Source organism: Diospyros lotus, chromosome 13, assembly GCF_014633365.1.
Source record: "Diospyros lotus cultivar Yz01 chromosome 13, ASM1463336v1, whole genome shotgun sequence".
NCBI classification, from domain to species: domain Eukaryota; kingdom Viridiplantae; phylum Streptophyta; class Magnoliopsida; order Ericales; family Ebenaceae; genus Diospyros; species Diospyros lotus.
Genome location: NC_068350.1, coordinates 3,063,938 through 3,074,714, shown reverse-complemented (window position 1 = coordinate 3,074,714; position 10,777 = coordinate 3,063,938). Strand labels below are relative to the sequence as shown.

The 10,777-nt window shown below is 36.0% G+C and overlaps 2 protein-coding genes across 3 annotated transcripts; both read right to left on the bottom strand.

The window, feature by feature from the left end:
* Positions 1-498: 498 nt before the first annotated feature.
* LOC127787897 (pentatricopeptide repeat-containing protein At1g26900, mitochondrial) lies at positions 499-3,099 on the bottom strand. The gene has a single exon (XM_052315964.1). It carries the CDS (start codon positions 2,781-2,783, stop codon positions 1,023-1,025), a length of 1,761 nt encoding a protein of 586 aa, XP_052171924.1. The 5' UTR covers positions 2,784-3,099; the 3' UTR covers positions 499-1,022.
* A 2,630-nt stretch (positions 3,100-5,729) lies between these two features.
* On the bottom strand, positions 5,730-10,777 carry LOC127789201 (uncharacterized). Of its 2 annotated transcripts, none has more exons than XM_052318019.1 (8): positions 10,482-10,774; positions 10,337-10,392; positions 9,674-9,836; positions 9,433-9,521; positions 8,236-8,368; positions 7,811-7,903; positions 7,236-7,338; positions 5,730-6,340 (listed from the first exon to the last, which is right to left on the bottom strand). In XM_052318019.1, exons 1-8 carry the CDS (start codon positions 10,647-10,649, stop codon positions 5,988-5,990), a joined length of 1,158 nt encoding a protein of 385 aa, XP_052173979.1. In that variant the 5' UTR covers positions 10,650-10,774; the 3' UTR covers positions 5,730-5,987. The 2 variants fall into 2 exon arrangements, with proteins under 2 accessions (XP_052173979.1, XP_052173980.1); XM_052318020.1 differs by having other exon boundaries at positions 6,211-6,354; positions 10,482-10,777.

The window sequence follows — 10,777 nt, the reverse complement described above, 5'->3', positions numbered from 1 at the left end:
TAATAATAGTAATTTTTTTTTTTATTATAAACTTAAATGATCAAGGTTGATCTTTATTATTATCTCTTCATCTTTTATCTTTAAACTTAAATACTTAGCGATCATGTATAAATGACCATTAGTTTTTTTATATATTTTTGTAAAATTAAAGAAAAAAATATGAGAGAAAAGCAAGAGTAAAATTGTCATTTTGTCCCTTTATTTAATAACAAAATAGATTATTGCTTTTTCAAATATATAAAGGTGATTTTTACAATTATATCAAACTTTAAGGATAATTATTATAAAAAATTCATAAATTAGGATTTTCCAAAGTTGTGGCCACATTAGCCATTACCATCCAAACCGTCAAAATGCCACATAATAATACTTAACTTCTGGTAATGGCCTTAAAAATCTCTCAAAATAAAACCCTAAACTCATAAATTTGAAATTTCATCTCAAGTTAGAACTCAATTCAAACTCAATAACGGACAACTCTTATGGTAAAGAATATAATGAACTCACAATAAATTCAACTCTATTTCCCATACTAGAATGATGCATAAGGACACATTACATCACCAAGAAACAATCGCAATTCTAACCCAGTTTTGAGCCATACATCTGAACAAAAAGATGATGACATATGATCAGGCTTTGGAGCTATTGTTCAATGGGGTCCCTGTTTCTACTTGGGCAATGTCCTTTAACTATATTGTGCCCTTCTTCCAGGCACAGGCACATCTTGCATTTGTAGACACGATCTCTGGGAGCAAAACTGAACTGCCTTTCTTCCTTGTGTTTTCAGCATCTGATTTAACTCCTGTTCTGCGATGCCCATGCCATGTTCGGCAATTAGTCCTCCGGCAACATTGATGCCTACTAGTGACAGCGGCTTTTGAACCAGTTGTTTTGCATCGCTGTTTTTAAGATCATCTCCTGAAAACTGGTTAACAAGCCAAAAGACTGATGATCTTTGAAGTTACTGGCGTTTCATGAGCTGAACACACTTGAGGCCTTACTCCTTCCCAACTCTGCTATCACCTTTGATTCTCCACCTCAATGCTGCTACATCCAGCTTCCTTCAATTCAATCAGCATGGACTCAGAACTTTTCCCTATTCTTCCTTCCTTTATCTCCTGCATGCTTACGTTGTCAGGAAGCCTCCCCGCAATAGCACAAGTACTCAAGAGAACGATTGAATCAGCCGGATGTTCTTCAAATATATTCTCTAACAGTTTCTTCACATGCTTCCCCAAAGAAACATTGCCGTGCACTCTGCACGCTGCAAGCAATGTACGCCATGCAGTAGCATCGGCTTCAATGGTCAAACCCTCAATCAGTTTATATGCTTCCTCCAGCAACCCGGCACGACCCAAGAGATCAACAATACATCCATAGTGTTCAGCCTTAGGTGTAAAGCCATAATCTTGAACCATGCTCTCAAAACAGCTCATCCCTTCTTTCACCAGCCCAGCATGGCTACAAGCACTCAAAACTGCCAAGAAAGTGACTTCATTGGGTCTATGACCTTCCTCCTTCATCCTCTGAAAGAATGCAATGGCATTTTTGGCTTGTCCATGCATCCCAAAACCCGAGATCATGGCTGTCCAAGATTTTACGTCTTTGCTCTCAATTCTGTCAAATACCTCGATGGCCTTATCCAGCATGCCAGATTTGCAGTACATATCTACCAGAGCGGTGCCAAGAACTGCATCTAACCCGGGTTGTTCCACATCCACGTAGTTATGTATGGATTGCCCTACAGCCAGAGCTCCAGAGGCAGCACAGGCTGAAAGCAAACCAGCCAATGTAGATGAATTTGGTTTCAGTTGTTCAAGTTTCAATGTTTGTAGTAAAGCTAGTGATTCTTCTAATAAGCCACTTTTAGCATACCCATCGATTAAACAGTTCCACAAGACAATATCCTTCGCAGGAACTTCATTGAAAATTCTTCTTCCTGAATCAATAAGACCAATTTTTCCATACATTGCAATCATCGCAGTAGCCACGTTCAAATCCAAGCAAAATCCAGTCTTGATGCAATAGCCATGAAAAGATTCTCCTCCCAGAATATTCCCCACATGACCAACAGCCGATAAAGCACTCAAGATCGTACAGGCACCAATTCTCATGGTGTCCCTATGCAACTGCCTGAACAAATCTATAACCACAGAGGGTTGAGATGCATGAAGATATCCACCCATTAGAGTATTCCAAGAAACCAAATCTCTTTGGGGAAATTCATCAAACATCTGACGGGTATCTCCAATTTCCCCACAAACACAATAGAAGTGCAATAAAGCATTATTTACATTGACAAACAGATCATGCCCAGATCTTACAACAACTGAATGAATCCCCTGACCCTTCCAAGTAGCACACAACCTAGAACAAGATTTGAGGGTTGATACAAAAGAGAACTGATCTAACAAAATGTTTTGAGCCCTCATGTAATTGTACAGCAAAAAAGCTTTTTCTGGATCATCGCAAATTGAATAACCCCTGAGCATGGTATTGAACATGAAAAGACTAGGGTTTTGAATGTGCTTGAAGATTGAAGCTGCATGGTCTATGCTCACCAGTACAGAGGATGCAAGAAGCTTGCTCAATGTGAAAGGCACCAAGTCCAGGCCTGACTTTACCAGTAAGCCATGGATTTGAGAGGTTTCAGAGGCTTGTTTGCAAGATTTCAGTAGAGAAATGAGATTCCGATCTGCTGAAAGAAGAGAATGGTAGTGCTTTGGGTATAGTATTCTGGACGGCCAGGACTTGAATTTCAATCCAAGGCCTATAACCATCACTCATCAGCTCCAGACTCAAAATCTAAGCGAGCTTCTCAATTTATGGCATATATTCGACAGATTATTCAGCTCATATCAGACACTAGTCATAACCATATCAGATATAAACTACAAGGCAACCAAGAAATTGCCCGGTTAATTAGTTACACGAACAAAACAATTTGCCGATTCTAATCCTCGAATGGTCGGCTCGAACCTCCTCCTTATCGACGCCGGTCGGTGCTCCGGCAGCGGAAGAGGAGCCGCAACCGGACTGTTGTAAATGCATCCCCCATTCAGCATCTTCAAAGGAGTTGCTATTTTGGGTGCTAAATTATCGATTTGTAATCTTAAATAGTATTCTGGCACTGAATCCTATATATGCTCCAATGGCAAGTGTTATTTTAATATTTTTTATTAAAAAATATAATTAAAATTTTACATAAAAATAATTATATTTTAATAATTAATTAATTAAAATAAAAATAATTATATATATAATATATAGAAACCTCCACATTTCCATCTCCAGAACCTTCTTCTTCGTGTCTCTTGCCTCATGCCCTCATGGCTCGTCTTTATTGATCATTGTCTCTCCCTCTCCCTCATTGATTGTCGCCTCTCCCTCGCTCTTGCAGGTCGTCTCGCTCAGCATTACTCGCCCTTGCCTTCTTCTCGCTCTGTCACTCTTCAGCTCCGACCCTTTGTCGCTCGCTGCCTTGCTGGTCAATCGCTGGTTCTCTCTTGTTCTGTCTCAGCTCCCTTGTTTCAAGTAAATATATACATATATATAATGTCAAATATATCCATTGAATTTTTTACCGTTGGCAAATGCAATCTTCTTTTTTCTTTCTCCAAAGTTATGAAAATAGCATCGAAGGAGGATTGTTGTCATTTTGTAACTTCATATGCTAGTTCCGTTGGAGTGAAAATTTTGTATTCTGGGGTGTCATTTCGACAATTACAAAAATGGCACCTCGGATAACAACTCCCATTGAAATTGTTTTTACTGGAACACAACCTAGACGAGTCAATATTAAAAAAATACCATCCCAATTAAATTATGGTCAATATCGGGCACACAAATCCATCTTAAAAACTTTTATGGTACCAATCATAAATGAGAGAATGCATCCTTAAAAGGTTGTCTTTTAAAGGCGGGCAAACCTATATTTTCTCTCTTGAGATTTACATAAAAGACTATTTATTTTTTAAATTTTTAATTTTAAATTATTAAATATTTAATTTTTATAATTTATATTTATTAATTATTCAATTATACAGTCAGTATTAAACATGTAATAAATGTATTATTAAAAATTTAAAAAGTAACCAAATATTTAATAAAAAAACCAAAATATATATATACATATTTATAAACACAAGTGTGGCTCACTGTTTAGAGCAAAGAGGACGAGAAATGGTGGGTCATTAGTCGAAGTAAAGAGGAAAGAGAATAGTGGATCGATTGTGATTTGTAAGTCGTTAATCAAAGCAAATAAGATAAGGAATGGTGGATCGGTTATGAGCCGTCAATCAAAGTAAAGAAGAAGGGAACAAGTAGGTCAATTACGGTTATCAATCAGAGAAATGAAAGAATGAGTAGGTCACGAGTCGTCAATCAAAGTAAAGATGAAAGGTTAAGATCGATCAAAATGATAACGGTTGACGGGAGATTCAATTCTTTCATTCCGATTGACGAGAGACAAAAGATAAAATCATAGACAATAACCGAAGACAAATGAGAAGGCAAAAGGAAAAATCAGTTCCGATAATTTTTTTTTTTTTCTAGCTCATCTCAGTGTAATTGACACATTATTTTATCATATTAGGTAGTTAATAAGTATAAATTATAAAAATTAAATATTTAATAGGTCAAACTTAAAGCTTAAAAAAATGATAAAATTTCAAAGAGAAAATAAAGGTTTGGCCTTTATAGGCTATTGCGTACTTGTTTATGAGAGGCACACAACCTACAAGAGTATAAACTTACAGGTGGCAGATATATGGTTATTGTATTTTAAAAATAATTAAATATGTTATTATTATATTTCAAAAATAAATAAATTATAACTATATAGGTCATGTTGTGATTGTGTGAGATTATTTCAATTAAAAATTAACGTTAATAAAATTAAAATGTTGTTAGATAACGTTAAAAAAGATATCAGTCATAATTGCTTAGTTAAAATTGAAAATTTTCACGTTATTATATATTTTAATTTAACAATTCATTTTTTAATTTTTTTTTGTAATTTTTGTAAAAAAAAACTAATGTTATTAATGCAAAATCTATTCCATTATATAGCAAATAATCTATTTCAATTTTTGAGAATATCTTTTATATTTTGCTTAAGAAAAGTAAAATTAGTTATTTATATAAGGACAAAATTATAATAGTTTTGATGTAATTTATCAAATTAAAAATTCAGAAATATTGAATTATGGGGGTCATATATTAACTAGCAGGACGTTTGTTAATCAAGATATAAGGTGAAAAAATTAAAATATGAAATGTATGTTAGTTAACTTTATCTGACCAGTATTGTGAAAACTATCTTATGATCTCTTATCTTGATTTTTCAAGATATGCATATCTCTCATTCCCCTCAAGATAAACATATCTTAATCTTTACATCTAAGAAAAAAAAAATGACGCATGTGTCATTTACTGGATTTCAAAAAATTTAACAAACAGTTTGATAAAAAAATTAATATACTTCTCAATTTTATCTTGACCATTCTATATCTTGATCTGAAAACTATCTTGAACTTGATACTCTTTTATCTTGCTAAATTTAATAAATATTACCTAAATAAAATATAATATTAATAACAATCATAAGTACGCTACCTAAATAAAATACAATATTAACAACAATCGTAAGTCTTAAATGTGTGCTACATAAATACACAAAAAAACGATGAATAAAAATAAAGGAATTTGCAACAAAAGGTGAAAGATCCAAGAAAATTTAGTGTTAACCCTTAAAAATATGATATGATGGACACAAAAAGTTATGCAGACGACCCCTAATGGAATCAAGGCATGTGTTGTTGTGTACATCACAAGGAAGATATGATTCTACTTCCCAGGCTAGAAGTACCCTATCCTCCAACTTGCTTTGAAGACCACATTAACCAGAAACAATCACAAATTCTAACCCAGTTTCCAGCAATACATCTGGACAAAAAGATGATCATTTGATAAGGCTTTTGGAGCTATTGTTCAATGGGGTTCCTATTTCTACCAGGGCATGTCCTCGTATTGTGCCCTTCCTCTTGGCACATCCGGCATTTGTAGTGACGACCTACAAGCGATTTTACTTTGTTTCTACGATGGCATGTTCGGCGATTATGCCCGCTTTGGCCACATATTCGGCAACAATGAAGCCTACTAGTGACCATGGCTATTGGACCGGTTGTCTTTGAATTTGGACAGGTTCTTCTGTTATGTCCTCTCTCCCCACATAACCGGCACTTAAACCGTCTGTCTGTCAAGCTGTCGCGAAGTTCTGGGCAGTAGTGGCTTCTATGCCCTTCGCGCCCACAATTGCTGCAGTAAAATTTCACTCCTGGACAAACAAACCTGATGTCAAAAGTTCAGCAAAGCATACAGCATATTCTCTGTACATTATGTGAGCCTAAAAACAAAGGGACTATTGAAATGATTTAACGACACTTGCAGCAGCACCTGGGTCCTGCCCATAACACGGCTTACTCACCGATAAAAGCTCTATCAAAAGATTTCAGTCATCTTGATATGTATAATAAACACACATTATTAGATGAGGGAAGAGAATTCCAGGTATGATACTTCATAAGATTGGCTGTGCACAAACAGTTACACTTCTCAAAGGTTTTCTATTCTACCCAATACTCTGATTACATATTACTACGCTGCTTCAGGGGCGGATCCAGGGGCTGAGGCTGGCACATGTTTATACACACAGTTTTATTGTATATAGCTATATACAATAAAATAACTCTTCCATGGTGCATGTATATAGCAGGCACATGTATATAGCTATATGCAATAGAATTCAAAGCTATATGCAATAAAATTCTGCACATATATTTACGCAGGGGCTGAAGCTGGCACGGGCTGAAGCCCATGCCAGCCCTCCCCCGGATCCACCCGTGCACTGCTTGGTAGCATAACCTTGATTATCTGTTGGCATTAACATGTAAACTATACAGTTCGTGTATATGCCTTCTTACACTTGAGAGAGAGGATGGGGGGGATGTCCCAGCTACATACAAGGCTGAAAAGTTCTAATTATTTAAATTTCTATTTATTTAGGGACTTCAAAGGACTAGGAAAGTTATTTGTTTGTTGCCTACTTTAATTTTGATCCTTAACTTGGTACGATTGGGGAAGCATATAAATGCCTCACAAGTGTAATGATTATTCAAATTTGAAATATTATTTATTACACTTGAATAATTATTAGGACCACACAAACAAACCTTTCATGGCAATGCTTCTCTTGCGACGATTCGCTGGATCACGAAAAAAAGCTTTCATAGCCTCAGATGCATGCTTCCTTGATGCAGCAGTCCTTTTAGTTTTCTACACAAAAAATACACTTAATATCTGAGCCTTCCTGCTTGACATTACATAATAATATAAGTATGACATCTCTATGCATGCATGAGAAAGCCTAAAATTTCAAGAAAAGATAAGCGCTTCAGCTTCATTTCAACTATCTCACATACCAGTAGCATGCCTTTCATTTTACTATTAAACAAACTGAAAGAATGGGAAAACAGAAAACTACAAAGACACATAATACTCCCTGTGGTGAGAAATCACCACTCATGACATTGTTACTGAAAACATAACCTTTTTACGACCATCTTCTATGATGAAAGTATAGAATGAAAAACGATGGCATATGCTATAAGGGGTTTCTTGTTACCATATTAGCGAATACAATTTCCGAATATAAATACATTCGTAATCTTTGGGCACAGAATAAGCCAGCTTCTCAATTTTTCATGAAACAGAGTGAGTAAAGACAAAATTATGCTAGATGCCAGACCTTAATAGCAGCGACTCTCTGAGCATGAAGCATAGGATCGCGATGGATGATCTTCATTCTTTTGCTAAATAATCCAGTTTTGGCGTTGAGGCTCTGCAACCATCCAACTAAAGAAAGAAGATTAAAATTCATGATCAAATCCGTATGAGGTATTGTTGAAAACATATAAAACAATACCTCAAAGACTAACATGATGAAAAATCTGCAAAACATAAATGCTATCAGAACTAATATTGAGAACGAACTGTGCGAGTATGATGTATATTTTTTGTTAAGGATAAGAAAGTTGAGAGGCTTTCCTTCAAGAAAATATGACTGTATGACTGTATGAGCAGCACATTTTTATTGTATGACAACCCATCACCTGACTGTATTAACAAAGAAAGTGCAGAAATGCAAGTAAAAGATTAAAGCAAAAGACAAACTTTTAGTGATCTGCTAATCTTCAGACCAACTTCAGGAGATGGAGACTGATATACGCGCTTCTTTTTCCGTTTCATATCCAACTTTATGTCCAAATTGTCTACTTCATCATCTTCTTTTACTTTAAGTGGAGAACTAAAACAGGAAGAAGGTTTAAATGAGCCTTCAACAGATAAGAACTTGAAATTAATGGAATGGTCAAATAAAGAAAAGCAACATTACCAATTCTACAAACTGGTCGAGTTTTGAGAAGGAACAAAAATATGAATAACAGAAGCAACTGTGTATCACACCTTAATCCCACTTTGGGTCAAGAGAACAAAATACGAATATAATAAAATTAAGCAATATAAAGGGGAACAAAGAAGATGGCATACTCTGTAAGGGGCTTCTTGTTACCATATTAGACAACAAACTGAGAATATAAGCTTGTTTTGATCTATTGCTGCCTTTTGGATCTAAAGGTTATTGTTCTCAAAAGAGAGAGAGAGAGAGAGAGGACAGAAAATTATCTTGTCACCCACAGTAGTTAAATTAACATTAAAATAAAAACAAACACACTAACTATATTCAGATGACATAATTCTTTCCTCTGACAAGCAAATTATGCTTTGAAAGTCTAAATGGTCACCCTTTTTCTGGATTACAAACTTTTCAATTGGATTGGGTTTTCCACTTGAAAAGTTTATAAAATACATTGTCTGTCAAGTAAAACCCATATTGGTACCAATTAAAAGTTCTCCACCTTTTATTGTCTTTTTTCTTGCCTTTTTCTCTTGCTTATTTTAGGAATTTATTTCTTCTGTTAGATAACAATTTGCTGACATATCCTGCTATCAAAAGCATAGTTCCAAGAGAGCAAATCTCACACCATCTGAGTTCTCATTCTGTGCTTATTATTGTACACTATCCTATGATAATTATTCAAGTGTCAGTCATTGAATTTTTTTTTTTCACCCGCTTGCCTCTCCAACTGATACAAAGTTGCACATGATTGGGGAAGTGTGGTTTTTGGGACAATTGTTGAGCTAGCAGATAAATGTTGAGAACAACTGCTGTATTCATCTTTCATGATGAGAAAGATGGCATTCAAGTCTTATAACATGGATTCCAGACCGCTTAAAGCAATGTAACATAAAGAGGAGGACTACATGTTTGGAAAATTAACATGAAAGTTAAAACCAGTATGGAATAATTACACAGAATGCGCTTTCTCCCATGGTTGTTCATCAATTGACTCTTCCCATATGACACAATCACCTGAGCACTGGTGACAAGTCCTTATGCCCTGTCAAAAATGGAGAACAGGATTAAGTGAAGGGTCAAAGAAACGTGCATTGTCACAAAGAAACGTGCAGATTATTGAGCTCACATCAGATATAATTCATAGACTTCTGGTAATATCCAATTTAAAGGACAAGGCATTGAAGAATATTTTACCTTTCCATTACACTGTGGACAATCTGATCTAGATCTTTCTATTCCACATTCTGTACATGGAGTGTAACCCCTTCCCCTGCAACTCGGGCATGGCAACTCTTTTATATACTGGCCATTAGGACCAAACCATGATCGAGGTTTGGGTGCACCCAATTTACGATACCTGAAATTTTGGAATCGCCAAAAATTCACACCGTTGTACATAAAAGTAACCAGTGTATCATTAGCAACTCACAATTTCTTGCTATCCAGCATTGTTCAAAGCTTCTTAATTAGAACATCAGAGAAGGTAATTGTCAAAGTATCTCCACAGCTTAGTTTTATCAAAAAGGACAAGGCTAAACAGTAGAAGACCAAAATTGCTAACTTGCAATTTGAATTGCTTGGCAGAAAACCAGCTTGATTGTGTTCACTATCAAGAGAACAAACAACAACAATAAACATATTAAGGTCAGCTAAATAACTCTAACTTGCCGGTCATTTCTACACTTGGCCTTATCTTTTGCAAGGCCCTTACAATTCATATCATACTGAGTGTCTCCCACCAAATTTTTCTTGGCCTTCCTCTAGCTCTTTTGCTAAATAGTGAACACAAGCTAAAATTCACAACAAAGATTCCCACCAATGCGCGTGGAGAGAGAGAGAGAGAGAGAGAGATTAAACCTTGGCTGCATATCAACTGCTAGTCCAAAGAGGTCCTCTGAAGGATCATAACCCACCTGTCAACAAGAAGAATGAACTGATGAGAAATGAAATCCATGATTCAGTTGTCGGTGGGGAGAGAGAGAGAGAGAGAGAGAGGGAGAACCTGAGTATTCTTGGGCGGAGAGATTGAATCATCGTTCAAGGAGGAAGAGAGCGGGGAAGGAACGAAGCCAATCTTTCTCTTGGAATGGAGCATCACCCAGAAACGGGGCTTCGTGTCGGCTCTCCATTGAGGTGCCAAAACTCGAAAGGAGGACCAAATCGACGACATCTCTTTCTCTCTCTAGGAATTCATTCATTCATGATTCATTCACAGACGCAGTAGAGAGATTAGGTAAGACCCAAAGAAATGCTCAGAAATTGGACAAGTGAGGATGATGACTTAGATCTTTCCTGTGT

Coding starts and splice junctions, on each gene's coding strand:
- LOC127789201 (XM_052318019.1), bottom strand. CDS start 10,649: ATGTCGTCGATTTGGTCCTCCTTTCGAGTTTTGGCACCTCAATGGAGA. Junction 10,393..10,481: donor CTCCGCCCAAGAATACTCAG/GTTCTCCCTCTC, acceptor TCTTGTTGACAG/GTGGGTTATGATCCTTCAGA. Junction 9,837..10,336: donor GCAGTTGATATGCAGCCAAG/GTTTAATCTCTC, acceptor CCAAAATTTCAG/GTATCGTAAATTGGGTGCAC.
- LOC127787897 (XM_052315964.1), bottom strand. CDS start 2,783: ATGGTTATAGGCCTTGGATTGAAATTCAAGTCCTGGCCGTCCAGAATA.